We start from the raw sequence: 26,407 nt of genomic DNA on the forward strand, positions 1-26,407 counted from the left end.
TTATATGTAGAAATATATATTCAAAATGATTTTAAGAATGATTGGACAATTTTTCCAATTTCCTTAACATTTATATTTATTGGGAAAATATCTGCTGGACATGAGGTGAAACTTCACAATTGTGAATAATGCCTCATCTCATCTCTTCTAATTTTGTTTTTTATAGTGTGAAATTTATTTTTCAAGTTGTGTTTTTTTTAGTTTATGGTGAAATATATTGAAAGTTGCTTGTCTGAACTTATTTTCTTCCCAATGCCTTTTTAGTTCTCTCCATCAGTTCTTGTCAAATAATGAATTCTTTCCCAAATAATTTATATCATATACTTGAACATTGAGTTATTTAACTGCTCCTGTGTTCTTCTATACTTTGTCTGTTTCACTGATTTACTTTTCTATTTTTAATCAGTACTAAATACTTTTTATGATTACTGTTAATAAGATAATTTAAGATGTGGAAATGCTATTTTCTCTTAATTCCTGCCTTTATTCCCCTTTTTTTCCTCTGTAGATTTTAGACTTTTTGTTTTTCCAAATAAATTATAATTATTTTGTCTTAATTCACCAATTTACTGATACTGTATAGGCTGATACTGAATATATTCTTCATTGGTAAGGAGAGCACCCACACTGATGAAATTCTTGTCCTTGATGTATTGGACCTTTCCACTTATTCTCTTAATAAGCCCCAGTGTGAGAGAATATTGAGAAGAAAGGTGGTAAAGGAGAATGTCAGAGTAATGAAATAGCCATCTTTTCAGATTCTTCCCTATCTTCCATGAGGCTAGTCCATACTATGGTCCAGTTGGAAACTCATTCATTATTTCTTTAACTCGATAAGCAATTCATCTGGCACTATTTAGTTCAATAGTTCTTTGGTTGCCTCTGTCAATTCAATTCAATCCAGCAAACATTTTTTAACTAGCTAATAGGCACTACTAGGCACTGGAAGAACTAAATTTCTACTTTGTTCTCATGGAGATTGGTATTGGTGCTAATGAAGACTGTCCTTACTGCCCTTCCCTCCCAATGTTCTCCCTCCTTACCACATATTAAAATTACTTACTTCTTCAAAATTCAGTTTCTTGAAGACACTTTTTCTGAATCACCTGGTGTTTACTTTGCATTTATAAATTTTGTACTTAGTTACTTGAATGCATGTTATTTTCCAATTAATGGTAAATTCCTTGAAGGCAGGAACTGTTTCACTTTTGTTTTTGCATTTCCATAGCCTGGCACATAGCAGACTTCTGATAAAATTTATTGATTGATTGACAACATCTATATTACCTTGTTTGGCTAGAATGCAGTTCTGATGAAGCTACAGACTATACCCCTAACCTTCAGCCAAGCATCCAGCAAGTCTATGTGATTGAACACAATGTGGAGCTAATGAGGAAGGGTTCAGATGAATTGGTGAGATTGATATCTAAGACTGAAAACAAACAAACATGAAAGTCTATTTTTTGCCCTGTTGATGGGGAATCAGTAGTAGTAATCTTAGCATACAGAAAATAGCTTAATTGTTTTGGGGAGGGAGCTATCAATTAATAATTATTCTGTTATCTCTCCAAATCTCAGTTTCTTCATCTGCAAAAATAGAACTTTCCATTCTAAGTTATGGGACATTTCTAGTATCACAATAACTCAGACTTATACAGTCTTTATTCTACAATTGTCTTGTGAGGCAAGTAGCACAAATATTATATGCCCATTTTACAAATGAAGTAACTGAGGCCCAATGAAGATGAATTAATTGTTCAGGTCAAACATTTAGTAAATAACAAACTTAGGAGTTGATCTCAATCACTAGGTTATTCTATCTGTCTAATCAGCTAAAGCAGCTTCTTTACTGTTTGTAAAATATTTTTTTTTCTTTTCCCCTTTCCTATTCAGGGAAGGAATAGGCCATTAAATTTAACACAGTAATTGAATAGGAAAGCCTGGATGAATCTAAGCAGAAGGATGTTTTTAAGAGAGTCAAAGAAAATGATGGAGCTCTGATAAATAAATAAATAGAGCTTGAGCCCAGCATTTACTGAAATTGCTTTCTTAACTTCACGGAAATATAAACATAGCATAGTAAAATATGTGAATAGCAAAAGGAAAACCCAGGTTTTAAATCTAGTGTCTAGTGATGAAACCTCTTCAAATCTTCCTGATGCCAAGTCTGGTGCTCTGCTCATTGTAGCAACTGGTTGCCTCCGTCTAGTTCAATACTCTATTTTTTTCAGATAAGGAAACTTTTGCTTTTTTTTTTTTTTGTATTTCTAGTGCTTAGCACCGTTTCTAACATATAGCAGGTGCTTAATATATGCTTATCCACTGACTAACTGACTGACTGTTATCCTTGGAAGATGAATTTCCCAAGGAATAACAAGGAGTAAACATCAGAGATGTAATTTTTAACAGAATCCTTTGAATACAAAAAGGGTTGCTAAACAACTTAGAATAAGTAGGTCAAATTCTCTTGTGACAAAGAAATTTTGATAGGTCAGAAGACAGAGAGTGATATATCCCACCAAGTATCTGTAGGGCACTGACCATCTTTGTCTGTTAGGGGAACCTGTACAGTCCACAATTTGCTTCAAAATCATTGGCTGGGACTGGGAACCATTCCCAAAACAGGGCTAAGTAGGAATGAGTATAGAGTGGGCCTGAAGACCACAGGTCCATTGACCATGGCCCTTGCTTACAACAGAATAGGTGTTCTTTTAGGCTTTAACACAGATAGTCTTTGGGCATGGGACATCTGAGGGGGGAGGAGAAAGATTATAGACCTGAAGAAAAAAAACAACAACATTCTTTTCTTTCAATACTTTGCTTTGGTTCTCATTGTTTTTTGTTGAATAAACCTCTTCAACAACAAGATGTATCATGAACTTCCAGAATACATATGATTTTTTAAACATTCTGAAAAGTGTCATTAAAGAATTTTTAGCAAGGAACCTTGAACCACTGATGTAAACTAGTGGCCTAAGCCACAGTTCCATAGCCTGATTCTCTGAACTCTCACGAGTTTAATTTTAAATAACAAGCAGAATTGAAGTGGTAGAAAAGGTAATGTAACAGAAGCCAGGAGCCCTGGGTTCTGATCCTTCCTCTATCCTCCTATGACTTCTTAATTTAATCTCAGTTGTCTTAAATTGCTTCCTTTGCAAAGTGGGGAGGAGACTATCCCAATGGCATGATGGCAAAATGTTTTTGAATAATTTTTCTCCTAACAATCCTTCTAGCTCTAAGAACTTCAGGGTTAGATCTGTGATTTCATGGTATAGAAAACTTCTGATGAGGAGGCATCCTTTACCAGTACAGATTGCCATCTCTTTTGCAACTTGCACTCTTAGGAAGTTGCCCTGAGCGATTTAATGACTTTTCTAAATTCACCAATGATGTATATGTCATGTATGTGTCAGCCAGGGATTTGAATCTAGATTTTCCTCAGTTCCTGGCTGACTCTCTATCCTCTGTGCCAAAATCATAATAGTAGTTATTAACAGTCAGAATTGGAATTGAGGTCCCTAGCTGCCCATTGTGCTACTTAGAGTTTTTGTTCCACAGGTTATTTCTCATTTACACAATTTAAGAAAAAGGAGGAATGGGATAGTGCCAACAGAAGAAATAAAGTGATTGTTCTTTCAATATCAACATTTCTCATGGTAAAGTGCTTTTTGTCTTTTCTAGTTGTAGGCAAGCCTTTCACCATCATCTCTTGCTTCTCTCATCGCTGGGTGTTTGGCTGGGTTGGCTGCCGCTGGTATGGATGGGCTGGTTTTTTCTTTGGCTGTGGAAGTCTTATCACCATGACTGCTGTCAGCTTGGACAGATACTTGAAAATCTGCCATCTGTCTTACGGTAAGTTGGAAGGTTCCTGCAGAAATATCCTTCTCCTTTCTTGGGAGGCAGGGCTGGAGATCAGTTTGGGAGGACTGAGTCAGATCTATAGCTCTTTGAATGTGTCTCTGTAATCCCATATAGACTCCCTTGACCCAACATTTTCTAATTTTTTTCCTTAACATTATCTTAAAATGTTTTCTGGTACAGAGCCACTATACTGGAGAAAGTATATCATTTTTCATCAAGCAGCTTGTATTGTAGTTTCTTTTTTATGTGAAGGAAAGGAATACAATTAAATGGTGTAATCCCTGGGTAATAGATCCTCAGTCCATCTACCTCAGAAAAAAAGTAATAATAATTAAAGATGGACTTGATTAACCCCTCAGTCTCAGTCTCACTCAGTTGTTGAATCAAGGGGGATTTAAAAATGGAAAACTTTATCTAGGGAACACTCTATCTACAAAGCTTTGAATATCTCTATATGTCCAGGCTGGGTCTATATAAGATCACAAATATTTTGGTCAAAAAAATTTTTTTTCCTTCCTCTGCATGTGGAATGGGATGGGGTTATGAACATTGACTCAGCAGGAAAAATTTATAAAAATTGATAAAAGTTTTTAGAGATTGATAAATGTCTTTTCAAGTAAACCCTTTATTATTGCTGAAAACATTTGAGTCAGTGGTTTTTCCTTTTTTGGACACTGATGACTTGTGGGATCAGAGGAGCATCCTCTGAAGGTTTAGGTTTAACCAATTAGACTTAAGTTTACTTACCCTTAAGCTGAAGTTTAGTCACTAATGGAATTCTCAGGTAAGTACAATGCTTACAATGCTCTTTAGTAAGATCAGTCATCTTTGCTTCACCTGTCAATTAATTTTAGCCTTTAACCATCAACTAAAGCTTTGAGATCTTAGATAAGGGAGAAAAATGGGTCAAACTAATTTTGTCTATTTTAATGTGATAGAATCTTACCTTTTAAAATTAATTGTGAGGGGTGGAATTTGGATCTGTGATTTCATCACAGTATTTTTAATAAGCATTGGATTACTTGTTTGATCATTCCTAAAATCCTTGCCCATTAAGCATTTTGGAGATCCAACACAAGTCAAAAGATCAAATACAAACCAGTCAATGTCTATTTGTGATCAGTAATCAGTGTTCTGGATTATTTCAACTTGAATGGAGGGACACTACTTTCAAATTTTTTGAACTGGTCTCAAAATCTGAACAATTAATTGTCTGATGAATATAAACAGGATTTGTTTGCTCTAGAAGAGAAGAAAGCTTTTTAGGATAAAATAATACCTTCAATTTCTCAGGGAAGGTGTGATCAAACAAGTTCAGAATGAGTTTAAATGTTAGTTTCTCTCTTCTCTAAAGATTCTGCTTTAGCCTGTGGCTTTGCCTCAGTCTAAGGGATGATGCTATCAATTCCCAGAAAACAGTTGGGGACAGGGGAGGCATTGAGCAGAGAAATGGTATGGACACTGGCTAGCTTTTCAGAGTCTTCTTTATAGTCTGGCTTCACTGTTTTGTTTGAAGTTGTTCGGACATCCCAGAACATCTGAAGCACTCATAGCATCACAGAATCATAGAATATTAAGATTGGAAGGAATTATAGAGGTTAATTGGTCCAACTGCCTATCCAAGGCAGGAATCCTTTTTACAGCATCCCTGATCACAGGACATCCAGCGATCTTGTTTGAATGCCTCCCGTGATGGGAAACTTACTACCTCACGAGGCAGTCTGGTTCCATTGTTGTTAAACGGTAATTTCTATTGTTGAACCAAAATCTGCCTCCCTGTAACTTCCACCCATTGGTCCTAGTTCCCTCTGGAGCATCACAGAACAAATCTACTCCCTCCTGTATATGACAACTTTACACGATATCCAAATGTAAGTACAAAACACCTCACAAAGTCACTTATATATGTTTTTTATTTAATTATCTGTTTTGGATGATCTGTGCCAATGCTCCCTTCCATTAGGGTGGATAATTGAGAGTGGATTGCATAAGAGTTACTTAGACACATTATTGCCACCACTCTGTTCCTAGATTGTGAATTTTAAATCATTTGATCCAACTCACAGTGTAATCCAGCTTGATAAATGAAGATTTAAAAATGACAACAATTGTGTAAATGCAACATAGACTCTAGTCACTAGACAAGGTACGAAATGGAAGTAAATGTACAAGTTCTTTGCCTATTCTTTTGGAATTAAATTAATTCAACAAACACTCAGTATGTGCTATATGCGAGATCCCATGCTAGGTGCTGGGCTTACACAGAGAAATAAGACCTAGATCCAGCCTTAAAGGAGTTTACAGTCAATTAGGAAACATAAGTCATGGACATTAACTATAATATAAATTAGACTGTAGGTACAAAAGAATGTAGAATGCTATGAAAAATTTCAAGAATGAGGTTACTTCCAGCTGGAATTGGGGGAGGAATGAAGGATCAGGGGAAATTTTGTGGAATAAGTGACATGTGAGGTGGGGTTCTTGAGGAGCTCAAATAGATCTAGAACTGGAAAAAACCTTAGAAGCCATTGAGATCTATCCCCTCAATGTACAGATGAGATACAAGGAAGTTAAGTAACTTGTCCAGGATTATACAGTGAGTAAGTGCCACTCTATGGAGTTTAGCCCTCATTTGTAGAGGTTTCAGAGCAGGGGAGGGATGTGATTCAAGTCTTATGTTTGGTGCCCAATTGAATGGAAGAAAGAGGAGAGAATGGTAGCAAGGAGAACAGTTAGGATTCTAGATTAATCAAGGCAAGAAATAATTTAAGACTTCATCTGAGTTTGATTGTGGGAATAGAGAAGAGAGGTAGAATAAGAAAGCCAATTTATTTCAATTTTAAAAAAATTATGAAGTATCTGCTAGGCTCTAAGAGAGAGATACAGTTTAGATGTATGCAGGTTCTAGTCTAGAAATATAATAGTGCAACAATTAGGTGAAAGCAACTGATTGAATGTGAGGAAAGAGAGACAGGGAGGACCAAGAAGATTAAACAAGTAGACTCTCTGATTCTGAGGGTGAATAGATTAATCTTTGAAATTTATCTTCATGTTTAGTTTTTCTGATACTTTAGATTCAGATAAATACCGTAATTCCACTTCCTTGGATCTATCAAAACTTGAATTTATATGTGTGTATGTGTGTGTTTGTGTGTGAGTAGCCCTCTTTTCAGGTTAAGGGCATAGCTTAAGCCATCCATTATTCTGTGGTAGTGAACTTGAACTCCTAAAATGTTCCCTGGTATAGTGCTACTGCTCTTTCAATATGGCAGCACTTCCCTTTTGGGAGATTCTATTTTGGCTCATAGAAGCTAGTGCTGGAGAATAGAGGGATATTCTCAGAGAAGCTTTCTGAGCTTCCCTTTAAGATATTCTGGCTCTCTCATGACATTTAGGTGAGAGAGATGGTTATTCTAATACAAACAGGGAGGCTGTGCTGCCAATTTTCACAGAGGCAATTATTTTAGTTTTGTAATATATAGTAATGATCCATGTCTCCTCCTGCACATACATACACATTTCCTGACAAGGACATTAAGAGGTCAAATGAGATAAGAAGGTGCAAAAGCTTTTTGGAAGAAAGGTGTTCAATAAATACAAGGTATGATTTATTCTTTTTTCCTCACCTGATGTGGATTTGTCTTTGAGTGCATTTGGGTGCTTGGTGGAGTAAAACATCTGAGGGGTCCCATTAAGGTTTCCCTGCCCTGGAATAACTTAGATTCATAGGCTGTCAAAGTTGGAAACTGTTTAACCCCCTCATTTTATAGATGAGGAAATAGAGGTCTAGAGAGGATACTTACTGAAGGTTAGTCAATATATGATCTATTAGTGGCAGAGTTGGGATTTGAACCCACATCACTGCTAATTCAGTGTGTCTTCCATGGCACCATGGTAAGACTCCTGAGTACATGAAATTCTACTGTTAGGGAGTCATTCTTTTGGCATTGTGTCTATAAGAGACCTTTATTAAACTACAATATCTCTGGAGAAGGTAATGTATTGAGTCTCATCAATATCTTATTTAGTGTTAATGCTATTGAATTTGTGTATGGGCTTAGTTTCTATGGGGAGCTAGATGAGAGGGATCCCTAGCTAAACTATTTGAGGGAGAGGGTTGGGAAATCTACAGAAAAGAGGGTACCTTCTGGGGAGATGCCCCAGTTGGGGTGCTCTGATATCCTTTCCAGGGAGTCTCCCATGTTCTGGTCATAAGTAGCTCCCTATATATAAAGCTGACTCTTAGAGCTTCTAGATAATGCTTTTTTCCCCTCCTACCCAGGGACTTGGCTGAAGAGACATCACGCCTACATCTGCCTGGTTATCATCTGGGCCTATGCCACTTTCTGGGCAACCATGCCCTTGGCGGGTCTGGGGAACTATGCCCCTGAGCCTTTTGGAACATCCTGTACCCTCGACTGGTGGCTCGCTCAGGCCTCTGTAACCGGACAAACATTCATCCTGAACATCCTCTTCTTCTGTCTCTTGCTCCCAACTGCCGTGATTGTCTTCTCCTATGTGAAGATAATTGCTAAGGTCAAGTCCTCCACCAAAGAAGTTGCCCATTTTGACAGCAGGATCCAGAATAGTCATGTGCTGGAAATGAAACTGACCAAGGTACTGGAGTTCTATTTTTGAAGGAAATGCATTTTCCTGGTTGTAAAAACTTAGTTGGAACAAAGAGAAAGGGGGTCAAGTAAAAAAATGGGTAAGGAAGCAGTAGAAGTTAATGGTGAAGATGCTAGACTCTCTCATTTCTCCTGTGTTATTTTATTACTCTAGTTTTTAAATTTACATTCCTCTACATATTTCTGTTGTACTGGATTTGGATACAGAATTGGAATTAGAAGAGAAGGGGATAAGTATTTCTTTAGTGTCCACAACTTGTCAGGTATTGTATTAAACACTTTTTAAATATGTTATCATTTTATCTTCATAACAGTCCTATGAGGTAGATGCTTTAAGCATCTTTTTTTTTTTTTATAATTGAGGAAACTGAGGTAAAGTGACTTGTCCAGGATCACACATTGAAGAAATATCTGAGGCTACATCCAGATTCAGGTATTTCTGATTCCGGGCCTAGCATTCTATTCACTGTGTCACCTAGCTTAATTTTAAGTCTTGCCTTGATGAAAAATTCATCTCCAAAGACCCCAAGATGATTTTGGATAGCTCTGATTGTTAAGGTTTATATTGATCAAAAAATCTACTGCCTGAAACATGGTCCTGATTCTTCTTCCTGGAACCAAGTATAACCCAATCCTTCTTCACCATGATTTTAAGACAGATATCATTTCCTCTCCTTCACCTCCCAGTTTGCAACTTTTTTCATGATTAAATAACCCCAGTTCATTTGATTGTCACTCTCTATTTATGCTTTGTGAGGTTAGTTGGGATAAAATGATGCTGCTAGATTTAATGACCCCTAAAATCCCTTCTAGTTCTGATATGCTGTGGTCCTATGAGCCAGCGATTCTTATGAGATTGATTGTTTTCTCTTGAACCCTATACTTTTAATTCAGATTGCTATCTCTAGATGCCTGAGCTTGACTGTGCTGATTACTAGTAGATGTTAAGAATAATAATAACAATTCTTGGCAATAAAATAGCTCTTACACTTTGCTTTGTACTTTGTCATTTCATTTTGATCACCAGAATAATGCTGTGAGAGTGATGCTATTATACCCATTTCACAGATGAAGAAATAGAGGAAGTGATTTCTAAAGGGTTGTGCAGTCAATAAGTATTTGAGCTGGGATTTGATTACAACGCTTTCTGATATATCCAGAAGTTGTTCGTTAAACTACATTGACAAGATCTTTCTCCTCCCTTTCTCTCTCTTTCTCTTTTTCTCTCTCTCACATCTCCTTTAAGAGATAATATCATAAACATAAATTGATTTCTAATCATTAAATTTGCATAGTAAGGTTAAGCAAACAAGAATTTATTTTTTAATGAAATTAAAAGGATTTAATTAATGAAATTAAAATTTTTAAAGTTATGACAAGTTAATGCTTTCCACATCTTGGGTGTTAGGGGTTTAAACTGCCCTTCCCCAGAAATCTAAAAAATTCACATAAATTTTTTGACCTTCCCTACATACTAGAGAAGTCTAAATATTTTCTTTTTCTTTTTACAATACCTTATTGTAAAATTTGAGTTAAATATTTGATTATGGCTCTGTTTCATCTGCTAGCCTTCACATGTCATCTGTGGCTTTGGCAAAATTCCTCCCAAATACCTATTTAGTTTTTTATGCTGATCCTCAACATATTGAAACTGCAGTAGGAAAGTCATTGTTTGGAAGAAATAACTGTATTTGTTAAGCCTACCTGAAAAGATGTCTATTGGTATTAATACCATAGTGACCATTGTTTTTGTTTTCATCATCTTTTTGATATTTTCTTTTTATTTAAATAATGTCTATCTGTGCAACCATCTTTCTATAATTTTATCTATCTATCTAGATTTCTTTCTTTGTTTCTTTCTTCCTTCTTTCTCTTTTTCTCCTTCTCTCTTTCTCTCTCTCCTTCCTTACCTTCCTCCCTCCTTCCCTCGCTCCTTCCCTCCCTCCCTCTTCTCTCTTTCTTTCCCTCTATCATTTATTTATCAACTATGTATCTAGTTGTCTGTTTATCATCTATCTCTTCAGGTACTTATTATCTCTCCCAATTGAATGATAATAATAAAAAAGGAAATCCTCAGGAAAAATATTCATTGTTCAGCAAAACAAATTCCCACATTAGTTGTGTCCAAAAATATATGTGCCATTGTGTATTTTAAGCCTACCACCTCTATAACAAGGGATGGTCAGCATGTTTCATCTTAACTCTCTGGATTCAAGGTTTATCATTCCATTCATTAGAATTTTAAGTCTTTCAACAATTTCAGAGACATACCAACATCTTAGTATACTTAATACGTTGTAGTATGGATGGAGCAGGAAATCCTACCTTTGATGCACATTTGCTGTGTGACTCTGGGCGAAGGCACTGAACCTCTCAGTGCTCAAGCCAACTCTCTAAAACTACACATTGCAGAAAAGGTGCCAACATGCTTTGGGAGAGGGAATTTCCCTACCTTGGCATTTCCTAATCATAACTACAATTAAATCTATTACCTCAATGACACAACCTGAACTATTTTTTAGTCATTATTTAACCTCATTTTATCCTACCATCATTGAGGTGAAGACAAAATTATGCTAGGTCTTTCCTTTCCTTGGAGACAGAAATCTTCAAGTAATTAATTCCAAATCAAACTAAGCTTCATATTAGATCAGTTCACTTTGGTGTTTTCATGCTTTCTTGTGTCTTGGCAGGCTGCATCAGCCAGTTTGCTCTGATTCATGTGTCTGAAGCATTTTTGCTTACTACAAACACTGCTAAAACCTTATCTGCACCTGCATCTTGCTAATCTTGTTTAGAGAAAACTCAGCTTCCAAACGGCATATAAAAGTCCTCAGGTTGGCAATTTAACCCCATTCATTTTTTTCTGGATTACTTTTCCCCTCATGTTAAAGCAGAGAGAAAGAGAAATAATGCTAAAGGAGTACTCTCTGAGTTGGAATAAACCTGCAGAGAAAGTCTTCTGAATAATAATAATAAAAATTCTTGGCAACAATGATTCTATCTCATAGATTCCAAATAATGTTACTACCAAGCACTCCTGATTTTACCCCGAATTTTTCAGCTTCTGCAGGTGTCTATTTGGATTTGTCCTCCTGAAATTAAATTCTTATTTTTTTTTCTTTTTATAGTTTAAATCCATTTTGGCAAAGAATGATTTTTGAAATAGTTGATGCTGTGGTTCTCTAAATTGATTTGGGCCTTAATAGTCCTTAGGCTGCAAGGTTCTGTAGTGGCAAATTTGGTTTTGGGTGATCTAGCTGATCAGCTGTGTGAGCTTTGATACATGATCCCATAGTTCTAGGTGCACATTTTCCTCCTCTGTGAAAGGAAGGGGTGGATTTTGCTTGATGATCCTTGAGGTTCTTAGCAGCTACAACTCCTATACTCTTCTCGCTAGGTTCCTTCACTATTGTTTCCTTTGATGGATCATTGTAATTAGGGCTGATAAAGGCAAAGAGCATACCATCCAAACCAGCTTTTTTTTTTATGGTTGGTTACCTTAAACAACAGCTATTTTCTGGGCATCTGTCCAGAATAGTACAGTTAAACCTCATTAATTCAGATCCCATTAATTAGAAAGTTGAAATAATTTAGAATGGAACTAGGCTGAATTTGATCTTTAGACTATACATAGGGAGAAAAAAGGCTCGTTAAACATATTAATAGTACACACAAGATGGACTAGGAGAATGTTTAAAACTACTTAAAAGGACAAATGATTTTGTTCTACTTTAAAGGTCTTTAAAGATTCCTTCTTATATATATAATAGATCTATATTTGTAAAGAATTTTGTACAGTAATAAAATCAGATATGAATAGTGTGGGGAGATAGTGGTACAGTGGATAAAGTGCCAGAAAGGGAATCAGGAAGACTCATCTTCAGAGTTCAAATCTGACCTCAGACACTATGTGACTCTGGGTAAGGTACTTTGCCTAAATTCCCTCATCTGTAAAGTGAGCTAGAGAAGGAAATGGCAAACCACTTTATTATCTTTGCCTAGAAAACCCCAAATAGGGTCACAAAGAGTAGGACAGGACTGAAACAATTGAACCACAACAGAGAAGTATTCATGAATGTATATGTATATGTTTGAGAATATATATGTGTGTGTATGTGTGTGTGTGTGTGTGTGTGTGTGTCTACATTAGTAGAATTTTAAGTATATATGTGATTATTCCATATATAGTATTATGTGTACTAATATACATACACACATTTAAAGTTTTCAATAATTTTTTAGTTGTGTCCGACTTTTTTATGACCCCATTTGGGATTTTCTCAACAAAGACATTGGAGTGATTTACCATTTCCTTCTCTAGCTCATTTTGCAAATGAGGAACTGAGGCATTATATCAATTAATGAAGGTAGTCCCCCAAAAGACTATTAGGAAATATTTATTTTGCTTTGTTCTTGTTACTTTCTGAACTCAGAACTATTAAAACTCCTTGTCTTACTTCAATTCAGAAGGGGGATCCCTTATATTAGTGAGGATTTTGCTAAATATGTAGCAACTCTAAGGGACAGCTAGGTGGTGCAGTGGATAGAGCAATTTGCTTTGGAATGAGGAATATCTGAGTTCACATAGGACTTTAGACCCTTACCAGCTGTGTGACCCCAGGCAAGTCACTGATTGATTCCAACATTAAAAGATAAACACATAAATTTATGTATAGATACCTTGAATCATCAACTCAGTGCTTTTCAGTTCTTAAATATCATCTAGTCTCTTTAATCTCATCACTGCAGGGGAGTGATTTAGGATTATTGGTGGAGTGATAGTAGTGATCTCAAAGGCTTCAATGCATTGAAGAACCTAAGACCTGGAATCATAAATGATATGCCCAAGATAATACAATTCAATAAAAATTTATTAAGGACCTAGTAGGTATCCAACACTATTCTAGGCAATGAGGTCACAGAGATCTAAATGAAATAGTCCCTGATCTGAAGGAGTTTATGTTCTATATGGCAGGCTCTTTGACTAACAAACCCTGATCTTGCTAGAGCACCATAGTATGTGTAGAGAGCTTTTTCTTCCCAACAACACCAAGGAATGTTGGATTTTGTATCCTTTGTGACCCTTTGATTCCTGGCTTCAGCCCAGCATGATCCTCTTATGCTATAAGAATGAAAATTCTGTTCCACCTTAGACACTCCGCGTTCACTACTTAGAGGGTTTTATTTTTCTTTGTTTATTTTGTTCCTCCTCTTTGTGATATTTCAAGGTCTGAACATGCAATCATGCTTTCCCCTCTAATGAGTCCCTTCTTCTCCACTCCCCTTTCTTCTATTATCCAATGCTGTTTATAGCAGGTGATTGCAACAGAACCTTATGTGATTCACATAGGGCTGCTTTGGGCTTGCTCTGTTAAAAATTACCTGGCACTACATCTTGTTTTCCCTTCTACTATCCCCTATAACCTGGCCTTTCTTGCTCAGAGCAAAACTGATCATAGCCTGGGGGCCCTGGTTGGACTGCAGTTGATGGCCAAAGCTTCCAGCAGAATGGTGGGACCACTGTCCTAGATATTTAAAATCTAGCTCCTGTGCCTTAAGTCTGTTCCTGCCCAATGGGGGTATATTGTGCTCAATTCTCGACCTAAAAATGCATGGAAAAACCTGACCTGATTTGCATCCTTTCTTCAGCCATTTCACTATAGTTTTTACTTTTCTTCAAAATTTGGGTGTGAAGAAAATTGCAACTAGAAATTAGCTGCAGGAGAAATTTTAATTTTTTGCAAGTAAAATCAACATTTTTGATTTGGATTATTTCCAGGGTGAACAAACACAGGGTAAGACAGAGTTGGAATCAGAGGGCAGGGGTTCAAATCTTCAATCTGCTTTTATTCACTGGTATATTGTTGGATAAGTCTCTTAATTTCTTTGGGTCCCTCACTTTCCTCAGCTGTAAAACTAGGGGATTGGACTAGATTGAACTAAAATCCCTTCCAGCTCTAGACATATGATCTTACATTTTTCAAGTTACTTCTCTCCCTGGGTTTCAGTTTTCTTACCTATAAAATGAAGGATAAAATTAGGTGATCACTGAGATTTCTTTTAGTTATAAATTTTTGATCTTTTAAATATGTCCAGAAGACTCTTGGTCTCCAGCCTGCATTTCCCAGATGATAACAGTATCCAAAATTTGCATCATTATTTTGGGTTTAGGCAATAAGCCTTTAGTTAATATCCACATACATCACTTTGGTAAGTAATATTTCTGCTTGACATTGAAGAATAGATGATATCTAAAATCTCATTCAGTTCTAAAGCTATAATCCTCTTTCTCAGTATCTCATGACTATTTTGTTTTCCTTTTGAAAGAACAAACAAAATGAGATCTAGGGAAATTAACTATCTTTAGCTGACCTCCACTGCAGAATTGACTTGCACCAAATCACTTAACTAATAAGTGTCAGAGCTAGGATTCAAACCTAGGTCTTTTCTGACTTCAAATTCCATAATATTCATCTATCTATCTATCTATTTATTGATATATTCATATATATACCTATATTTATATGTATACACATATTTCTATATAAAACATATGCATTCACATGTGTATACATATATGGGTATTCTTTGCATATCTAAAAATTCACATAAATGTATGCGTGCATATATACATGTATTTAAAACTTTTAAATAACCATTTCCCAACCCTCTTCTCTTTCTCTTAGAGCCACATTATAATCAATTAAATGTATTTGATATTACTTGGCTTTTATTTAGGTCTGGGGGAAGTAGGGACTTTGTTGTAAAATTACCTCATTTGCTTTCCCTGGGATCCACAGTATATCTAATTTTTCAATGTGCCTTTTCCAAAGGGGTAAAACAGTACAAATGTTTTAAGTACTTCCTGAATTCCATTGCAAACTCCCATACAACAAAAAATACATAAAATGTAGGAATAATATTTGTTGAGTGTTAATTTATTTTCTGTCATTGACTTTGGCAGGAGTGCACAGTACATGGCATAGAAAATGGTTTTTGAGATATTGTGAAATCAGCATATGAGTCACCAAAGGAGAATGCATGAGAGTAATGTTAAGCTCCCAGACATGTGCTAAAGCAATGTTTATTTATATATTTATTATTTATTTGGCAATTAAAAAAAAAAAGGTATTCACTGCAGAGCCTTTAAGCAGTCATTTCATATGAAAACAAAAAAATCATCACAGAGCAAACAGAGTAAAACTTCAACCTGACAGGTCTCCAGAGAAAGATGGCAAGCAAAGTCTAAAAGGAAATTTGCATATTATTATTAGGTTTGTTTTAATTCTTGGTAAAACAGGTGAGCATCATAGGTGCTGGAATGTGAAGCAGCAATGTCTGACTCATCTGGCTCATTCTGAGACCTAGGCTACATTTCTTAAGCTCCCTAGACCTTAATATAAAGGTTGCTTGAGAAAGTAAAATTTACACTGATTTTAGAAAGTGTAAATCTGATTCTTAGTTCTGCTTTCCCACTATCTGTATGCCCTTTTTTAGCTTCATACATGAATTAAGTATCTGGTGAAGCATCTAGAGCAGGGGTCCTCAAACTACGGTCTGTGGGCCAGATGCGGCAGCTGAGGACGTTTATCCCCCTCACCCAGGGCTTGGAAGCTTCTTTATTTAAAGGCCCACAAAACAAAGTTTTTGTTTTTACTATAGTCCGGCCCTCCAACAGTCTGAGGGACAGTGAATTGGCCCCTATTTAAAAAGTTTGAGGATCCCTGATCTGGATGATAAAGCAGACTGAGTGCTAGGCTTGGAGTGAGGAAATTTTGGTTTAACTTCTACTTCAGAAACTTATGAGTTGTGTGAATCTGGTTAAGGATCTGAACCTTTCTGTGCCTCAATTGGGCAGGTTGAATTCTGTGATAATGTGATAGGATCAAAGAGCTGGAAGAGATCTCAGAGGCCATGGAATGCCTCATTTTAGTTCTAAATTCTACAATCCATGTACAATTAACATGCATCCCTGAATAAGATTCATATTGAAATTTCAATGAGGGCAAAGTTTTCCCTAATGGCAAATCTGGGTCACTGAAAATTTCATCGAGGTGAACAAATCCCCCAAGTAAGTTTTAAGTGTATGTGGGCTGAGTAATCAGGACAAACTCAGGCAGCAAACACACTATTTGGCATGGTTCCTTTTCCCCCAAATTGAGTACATCTTAGTTTATTTTCGATTTTGAGCACATTCATATCCTTGGTTGAATTTGACATGGAAAGAGCAGTAACTTATGGTGAATAGTATAAAAAAGATTCAATGATGTCTTGGCCATGGTAGAGGATGGCAGGAGGATGGGAGGTAGCATGGAAGTGACACTGAACTCTCAAAGACTATGTTAGTAGGATGAACATTCTAATGTATCCTACCAAACTAGAACGGTGTGAAGGTGGGGCTATGTGTTTGCCTTTCTTTATTGCTTAGCAGATTTTCGAGATTTGATATTTAATTAAAGTTTGTTGACTGTTCTTGTTGTGAAGGCAATCAGTATTCCATTTTCAAGAATTTTTTAAAATTATCTACAAGCTGTAGAAGATTTAGATTTGATCTTTGCCCCTTACCCTCAATGACATAATCATGGAATCTTAAAGAAATATGGCAATAGGGTACAGAAGAAAGTACATTGACTCACAAGCTATTAGAGTAGCTAAGTGGTGCAATGGATAGAGCACTAATTCTGGAATCAGAAAGATTTGAGTTTAAATTTGGCCTTGGAAACTAAATATGTTACTTTACCCTGTTTGCCTGGTAAAATGAGCTGGAGAAGTAAACGGCAAAGCACTCTAGTATTTTTGCCAAGAAAACTCCAAAGGGGATCATGAAAAGTTGGGCACGACTGAAATTATTGAACAGCACCTGCCTCACATACTACACATACCACAAGTCACTTAATCTCCTTGGGTCTCAGTTTCCTCTTTCATAAAATGAGAGTATCGGACTAGATGGGCTTTGAAGTCTCTTCATCTATAAATCTATGATTCTATGACTTGCTTTGCCATCTGTGTCCTATTTACTACATGTGCAACCTTGGCAAATATTTCCATGTCTTTGGGTTTCAATTTTTTCATTTACAAAATAAAATGGGTTGGACTTTATGGTCTGTGATAGTCTTTTCATTATATGTTGTGAAATGTTAATGGCTGATGCACTGTATGAAGTACATGCAAAATAAGCCTAGTTTTATGGAAAGAGGGGACAAAGATATTGGGTGGCTTTGCCAGGTGGTATGTGATCACTATTTTTTGTTTTTTTTCTTTTAATCATTTTATAGTTTTCCATATTTTGGGCCCTGTTCTTTGTACAATCTTCCAATTGATTTTCTCATTTGTTGTCTTCTCTCACCAGGTGGCAATGTTGATCTGTGCAGGGTTCCTAATTGCCTGGATCCCCTATGCTGTGGTGTCAGTGTGGTCAGCTTTTGGACAGCCTGATTCCATCCCGGTTCAGTTTTCAGTGGTGCCAACCTTGCTTGCAAAGTCAGCAGCTATGTACAACCCAATTATTTACCAGGTCATTGACTGCAAATTTGCCTGTTGCCAATCTGGTGGGCAGAAAGCAGCCAAGAAGGAATCTTTGAGGGATTACAGGTAATTTCTATAAAGCGCTGACAAGATTTACAAGATTTACATTATATCTTCTTAAGTCAAAGATAAATTTTTGCTCAGAAACCAATAGATAAGATCAGACCATATGGGTCTGATGTTGTCTTATGGTAAAGTGCCAAAGTCAAATTGCAATCTAAAAAGGATGTTATATGCTATGGGTAAAATAAAATTCTAAACTTGGGACCAGAAGAGCTTGACTTTCTTTGGGTCCTGGCTCTGCCACTCAGAGGTAAAGAGAACTTGGGCCATCCTTTCTGAGCCTTGGTTTCTCCATCTGTAAAATTGGGTAAATATCTGTCTCACATGTCTGGCAATAAGTATGAGGCTAAGATGATATCATGATGACACTTTAAGGAATTCATGTTTTATGTCCATTATTTTGATTGAAATGCACAAAAATCTGTGAGGCAGATACAATTATAACTCTCTTTTAATAGAACCATAAAACAAGGTTTCTGGAAGTTAAAACTACTTACCTAGAGTCATACAGCTATCTGAGGCAGAGTTTTCAGACTCTAAATCTAGAATTCTATCATGCTATTCTGCCACTAAGAAAGCTTTGTTAAATACATACCATAGGCTAAGCAATATTCTAGGCATTCTAATGTTTGTAAAATGTTCTACTGATAGAAGCATATTGCTTACTACTTACTAAATAGCATTAAATCAAGCATATCTGGACAATGTTTATGTAAGGAGGTGAGATTGGTTTTTTATTGGGGGGAGGGAGAAAGGAGGACTCACCATTCAATTTTTGATTCCTGTCACCAAGGTCCATATAATTTCTTTTCTTTTCTGAGCAGCCACTATATCCTAACTTGCTATACTCTTGGAACCATGCCAATTTTCTTCTCTTTGTTGTTGTTGTTTTGTCATTCAATCATGTCTGACTCTACAAAGACAAAGTCCATGGGATTTTCTTGGCAAAGATACTAGTTTGTTCTTTCCTTCTTTAGTGTATCTCTATTTTATAGATAAAAAATCAAGGCAAATACAGCTTAACTGATTTGCCAAGGGTCACACAGCTTTTAAATGTCTGAGGTCTGATTTGAACTCATTTTCCTGACTTTAGACCAGTAGCTCTATCCACTGCACTCACCTTTCTCAGTTGTCCAAGTAAGTGACTTTTCACCAAAGTAGTTCTGTTGTCTAGTACTTGACTACATTGATTTCTAAGTTAAGAATATGAGACAGGTTTAGGGGAGGGAACAAAGCATTTTGGCTTTGTTTTATTTAGCTCTGTCAAGAGGACTCTCATCTCATCTTTTAGTGAGGTTCAGAATACTTTAGAATTGTTAATCTCTTGAGGAAGGACAGGACTGGGTTATATTCTATGACCTTTCAGGATTTAGCTTTCAACAAAGGAATTATACGTGACTGCTCCCCCCATTTTCTCAAAAATCCTGCTCATTTGTTGGCAAGTATACTCTCCAAATGGCCACTACAAAATCACTTTATATTGTACTTTCTTTAAGTATCATAGAATAATGGAATAGTTAGAAGATCTGGATTTTAATCCCAGTTTATCTCATACTAGCTAGTCTTTGAGATCTAGTTTTCTCAATCAGAAAATGAGCATAAAGATATGGAATCCAGATTTTACTTATCATGCATTTGTGGTATATACTTAGATGACCACCCACTGTTCAACCATTTTACCTCTAGACTTTTATCCCAGGATGACCTTAATCTCTCTGGACCTCAGTTCCCTCATCTGTAAAATTAAGGAATTAATCTGATGACTTAGCCTCCTACTTTACTGAAAAGCCAGTATCTTTCTTTTCCCTCCTCTTTTTTTTTTTTTTTCCTGCACCATTACTGCTCCTTCCTGTAACAGTAGTATTACTAATCTTCATTAAGGCCAATTCTTCTATCTATCAATGAATTACTCGATCAAAAAATATTTACTAAATGCCTATTTTGTGCCTAGCACCAAAGGGATTAAAAAAAATGGTCTCTGATTTCAAGAATCTCACAGATTACTGGGGAGATATACTTTATAAATATATGCTAAATATATACAAAATTAACAATAGGATTTATGTACTATTTTAAAGTTTGCAATGTGCTTTACATATATTACTTGCTAAAAATAACTTCAGAACAATGTTATCTATATGTTAGGTACTATTTATTATTATTCCCATTTTACAGATGAGAAGGCAGAAGCATAGAGAGGTCAAATGATAGCCAGGGTCACACTTCTAGTAAGTGTCTGATTTCTGACCTCAAGTCCTCTCAAGTCCAAAGCCTGAACTTTGTCCATTTTAACACAGAGTTGCAAATTACATGATAATTTGGTCAAAGGAGGCACTATACTTCTATATTTTGGGGATTTTTTTCTTGCCTCAACAATTATTCTTTATCTTTTATGCACTTCCAGTCTCTTTTTCTATTTCTTTCCTTCCCAATTAAAAGAAAATGTTGTTTATAGATTTATTTTGGACACTATTTAAAATTTTTTTTTCTTTTTCTAAACTTCTATTTATTATTTACAGACTTATTTTGGACACTACCATCCTTCAAAAAAGTTTTAATTTTTTCCCCTTTCTAACTTCTAAGCTCTATCCCTCTATTTCCCTTCTCTCTTAAATTTCTTGAAATAGCTATCATTACCACCTCCCTCTATCACCTCACCACGCACTCTCTCCTGAATCCCTTTTCATCTGGCTTCTGCTGAAAATCCTCTTTCAAAGGACACAGTAATTTCCTAATTGTTAAATCCAATGATTTTCTTCCTCTTTATCCTCTCCGACTTCCCTGCTGCCTTTGATACTAGTGATTCTGTAGCTTTTATTGGGTACTATTTCCTATATTATCTGTAGATATTAGCCTTAACTTGGTTGATTTGAAGTGCTAGTCCTGGAGTCAGTAAGACCTGAATTCAAATACAGCTTCAGATACTCACTAGCTATATGACCTTGGTAAAATTCTCTTACTTTATTTGTGCTTCAGTTTTCTTATGTTTAAAATTGAAAAGATAATGATATCTTCTTCTCAGGACTGTTTTCAGAATCAAATGAGAAAACAATACAAACCTAAAAGCACCATAGAAATGCTAGCTATTATCACATTATTTTTTCTCCTTCCCTGATGCTTTTTTAAAAAGTTATCTATTTTTTGTGGTTCTTTTTGTTGAACTTTTTGCTTCACAGGGTCATTGTGAGGTTCAAAGTAAAATAGAAACTGGAAATTTCTATGCCAGAGGGGCAGTAGTATTTTGTGAAAGCAAAGTAGGGATGAGAGATGGCATGTCTTAATGGATAGAAAGTTGGACTGGAAGATAGGGACAGGAAAACATGACTTAAGTCCTGGTGACTTGGGACATGTGACTTTGCCAATGTCCTTGACAATTCTTAAGTAGCAGAGTGGGACAATCTGCTTTAGAGGAGAGAGCTTCTGCCCAGGGGCTTCCTGTGCTGATGGATTCTTAGGTCTGATTTTTTTTTTTTAAGTGCTATATAAAGGATGCTACTATTATTTTAAAGTTATGTAAAGGTTTAGTTAAAGGGAAACTTAAATGGCTATTGTTCATTTTCTTCTCATCACAAATAAATGTAGCTCTTAATAAAGTATATACATATGTAGCCAAATGGTCCTTTTACTATTCTTCACACCTTGTATCCCTTTTTGCTTCCTTTTTAGTTGCCTTTTATGACTTGCTCCCATGGCTGGAATATATTTCTTTTGCCTTTATATTCTAATATCTTTGTTTCAAAATTATCTTTTATATATTTTGTAAATATATGTATATATTCATTTTAGATGGTAAGCTTTTTAAAGATAGAGATTTCTGTCTAAGACTTTTGTCTTAATATCCTCAGGGCCTATATACTGTGATGCCCGATGTATAGTAGCTGATTAATGAATTCTTATTGTTCTGTAGATTAATTAGGAAAAAAGGACATTTCAGAAGAAGAGGACAATATGAACCATTAGTCTAAAGAGTATTTGGATGCCATTTTTTTGACAGTGGTTTCTCATATTTGTTAGCTTTATTTGATTAAGATCAAAAAGCATTTTGATGAATACTTTGAATGTCAATAAAAATTTAACACATCAAATATATGATTATGTCCATGGGACAGGGTAAAGTTCCTAATTTAATCTTTGTATCTGATTCAGCACTAATTACATAGTAGTTATGTAGTAGATGGTCAATAAGTGTTTAATTTTGTGAATGATAAGAATAATAGCAGCACTATATAATTATACTAAACTTCTGATATGAGATTGTCCCCAGCAAAAGGAAAAACCTGGGATTACTGACCTCTATTCTTTATTTTATTTAGGAAATAAAAAAAGGAAGAAGCTAGGAGTGTAGGTTCCTTATCTACTAACTTCATGGTATCAAATATATATTATTCTCAGTTTCAGAAGTTGCCTAAAGAAGATGCAGCAGTGCTACCTGTTTCACTGGGAAAGCAAAATGTTATGAATGACCATTTTAAGGTGTGATAGAAGCCCCTTTTGTTTGGTATCCAGGGAGAATGATGCATCTTGCATTTAAATTACCATATGTCCATGACAAATGTTACGTGCCTGGATTTAAAGTGAGGCTTCTAGTTGGCACAGTGGATAGAATGCCAGGTCTGAAGGCAGCAAGACTTGAATTTAAATTTGACTTCAGACACTTATTAACCTGGGCAAGTCATTTAACCCTGTTTGCCTCAGTTCCTCATCTGTAAAATGATCTGAAGAAGGAAATGGCAAGCAACTTCAATATTTTATCCAATAAAACCGAAAATGGGACCACAAAGTCAGACATGACTAAAAAGAATTAAACAACAACCAGATTGAAATGTTTAGTTTTGGGGCCAATTTTGGAAGGGGAAAATTGTTCCAGAAACATTGAATATGTTAAATGAAATGTCAGTATAGTCAGGAAATAAGCATTTGTTAAGAATTTACTATCACAAGCACACTGCTAAGTATTGTAAACATGCGCACACACACACACACACACACACACACACACACAAAGAGGAGAGGGAGAGAGAGAAGAAAAATTAGTTCTTGCCCTCAAAGAATTTAAGTTCTAAGAGAAATGACAAAACATGGCCATGTTATATGGAGGAGTTAGCATGAGAAATTTTTGATTAAAAGGTAGAATTTGAGCTCAGTCTTAATGGAAATCAGGGAAACTCAGAAATGGACATAAGGAGGGAGAGCATTCTAGGCAATATGGAAAGACAGAGAGATGAAGGATGGAATATTATATCTGAGAAAAAGAAAATAGGCTAAAGGGCTAGATTGTAGAATGGATAGAAAGTGTAAGAAGACTGGAAAGGTAGGAAGGGGCAGAAGATTTTTGTATATCTATATCTCTCTCTGCATACACACCCATAAGAATATTATAAGAGCAGAAATGACAAGCTCTATCAATGGATTGGATATGTGGGTTTAGGGTAGAGAAGTATGAAAATAACACAAAATCCTGATTCAGGATAATTAAGATGTTGTCATTAACCTTCACAATTTTTATAAATTATATGTAGATTTGATTTCTTTATATCCTTTATATAGCTGCCTCTTAATATCCTTTAATAATAGCAAAATTTAGAAAAAGGGCGTATTTGGAGGAAATGAGTTTTATTGTTAGACATATTGAATTTGAAATGTCTAATCCAATATATCCAAAAGGCAATTGATCATGTAGAACTGTAATTTGCAACAGAGACTAAGACTAGATAGAAAGATCTGGGGATCATATACATAGTGATAATAATTGGACCATGGGAGCAGATTAAATCTCCAAATAAGATAATATAGAGATAGAAGAGAAAAAGACCCATGATGACCATGAAATGGATGAAGAGTCAACAATTAAATGATCATAAAGACAGAAAGAGAACCAAGAGATAGCAGAATCATGAAAACAAAGGGAGGAGAGAGTGTCCAATATGGGGAAATGATACACAGGACCATATATTATAGAGTATACATAATAACTATAACTTTTGGGCATTTTGAGCTAGAGTTCCTCAGTCTTTCTAAAGCAGAAATAGATTTTTGATGTAGTACATACTGGTGAATAGGAGGCATCACTGTAATTTCCTTCATATTTTAAAAACAAAGTACTCTGAATACACACACACACACACACACACACACACACTCTCACACACACACATACATAGAAAGAAAGAGGGAGAGAGAGAGAAAAAATTAGTTCTTGCCCTCAAAGAATAATCTGGATGACTAATTGGCAGATATATTGTACTAGGGAATTTTATTCAGGTAAGGGTTGGGTTAAATGGTCTCTGAGTTCCCTTTTCTCTCTCTCTTTTTAAAGTAGTATTTCATTTTTTCCTCCTGTTATATGTCAATAACATTTTTAATATTCATTTTACTAGATTTTGTGTTTCATATTTTTCTCCCTCTCTGTTTCCCCTCCTCACTTCTGAAGATGGATATAATTTATATATGTGCTATCATGCAAACATTTCCATATTAGCCACATTTGTTTTAAAAAAAAACAGATCAAAAGAAAAAAAACACACATAAATGAGGAAAGTAAAAAAAAAAAAACCCTTCAATTTGCATTTAGAGTTCATCAGTTTTTTTATCTAGATATGGATAGCATTTTGCTTTGTTAGTTTTCTGTACTTGTTCTGGATCATTGTGTTGCTGAGAACAGTTGGATCATTCATAGTTAGTTTATTATGACACAATGTTACTGACACCATGTGGAGTGTTTTCCTGGTTCTGCTCATTTCACTTTGCTTCAATTCATACAAATCTTTTCAGGTTTTTTGAAATCTGCCTGTTGATCATTTCTTATTGCACAATAGTATTCCATTACTTTCATACACCACAGCTTATTCAGGTATTCCCCAACTAATACACATCTCCTCAATTTCCAATATTTCACCATTATGAAAAGGCTGCTATGAATATTTTTGCACATGTGATGTCCTCTTCTCTTTTTTATGATGTCTTTGGAATAAAAACCTAGTAGTGCCTGATCAAAAAGTATGAACAATTTGGTTGTCCTTTGGGCATTGTTTTAAATTCCTCTCCAGAATGGTTGGATCAACTCACAACTTTAACAGTATATTATTGTCCCAATTTTCCCACACCCTCTTGCACATTTCACTTTTCTTTTTCATATTAGCCAATTTGATAGGTGTGAGGTGATATGTCACAGTTGTTTTCATTTACAATTCTCTAAGTGACTTAAAACATTTTTATAAATTATATATAGATTTGATTTCTTTATATCCTTTATATAGCTGCCTCTTTATATCCTTTAAGCATTTATAAATTGGGGAATGATTTTCATTCTTATAAATTTGATTCAATTCTCTATATTGAGGCATTTATCAGGGATACTTAGTGTAAATTTTTCTAGCTTTCTGCTTTCCTTCTTACATTGGTTTTATTTGTACAAAAGCTTTTTATTGTAATATAACCAAAATTATCTACTTTGCATTTTGTAATGCTCTTTATATCTTGTTTGATCATGAATTTTTTCTCTCTCCATAGATCTGACAGATAAACTATTCCTTCTTTTCTAATTTGATTATAGTGCCAACTTTGATATCTAAAAAGACTCTGAGCTCACTTCTAATTCCAGAAATTCTGTGCTGTCCACATTTCAGCAGTAGTAACAAGTGTTTGTTTTTCATGAGGCTTATTCAAAGACTTCTTTATATTTGTAGGCTTTATTATGATCATTTTACTGGAATGTGCTGTCTTTGAGATCAGAGACTGATTTAGTTTTTGTCTCCAATTTTTCAGGATAGTACTCTGCACATAGTGGTACTTAATATTTGTTAATCAATTGATTCTTTTATTGGATACATTCCAAAAGTTGTGAAAGAAATTTTTATGTTAATTAAGGCTGCTTATGTGATACCATTTCATTTTTCTCCCCCATCACAGGAGGCATACCGTGTCCACTATCAGGAAATCATCATCAGTGTCTGAAACCCATCAAGAGGTATGAAGATGGATATGCATAACAGCATGCAAAATTACTTCTATGGATTTACTTCTTTGATCCATCTTTACCAGTATTTTCAGTTATGAACATATTTTCCTTTGTCTTTAAGTATTTCTTTTTTATTTTATTTTCTCTATAAAATTTCTGGAGATTCAATTTTTTCTCAATCAGAAGGTATTGGGATGCTTCAGTGGAGTATGGAGACAAGAATCATAGGTTTCCATGGTGGCTTATAATATTAGGATAACCATTCACTGTCAAGTTTTTTGTTTTTATGTTCTTTCCCTCAGACTTCAAGATCAAAGGTGGTAGAGTTAAAATTCAAAGGGACTTTAGAGGCTATTTTTCCCAGTGGTCA

General features: G+C 35.4%; 1 protein-coding gene across 1 annotated transcript in view; it reads left to right on the forward strand.

The window, feature by feature from the left end:
• The window catches only part of OPN5 (opsin 5), a 38,345-nt gene extending 12,293 nt beyond the window's left edge, over positions 1–26,052 (forward strand). Inside the window, exons 3-6 of the mRNA XM_051993002.1 lie at positions 3,682–3,852; positions 8,144–8,478; positions 17,842–18,083; positions 25,989–26,052. Of these exons, the coding sequence (XP_051848962.1) occupies positions 3,682–3,852; positions 8,144–8,478; positions 17,842–18,083; positions 25,989–26,052 (812 nt within the window). The remainder of the gene's footprint in view (positions 1–3,681; positions 3,853–8,143; positions 8,479–17,841; positions 18,084–25,988) is intronic.
• Positions 26,053–26,407: the final 355 nt, after the last annotated feature.

Source organism: Antechinus flavipes, chromosome 4 (assembly GCF_016432865.1).
Source record: "Antechinus flavipes isolate AdamAnt ecotype Samford, QLD, Australia chromosome 4, AdamAnt_v2, whole genome shotgun sequence".
Lineage (NCBI taxonomy): Eukaryota > Metazoa > Chordata > Mammalia > Dasyuromorphia > Dasyuridae > Antechinus > Antechinus flavipes.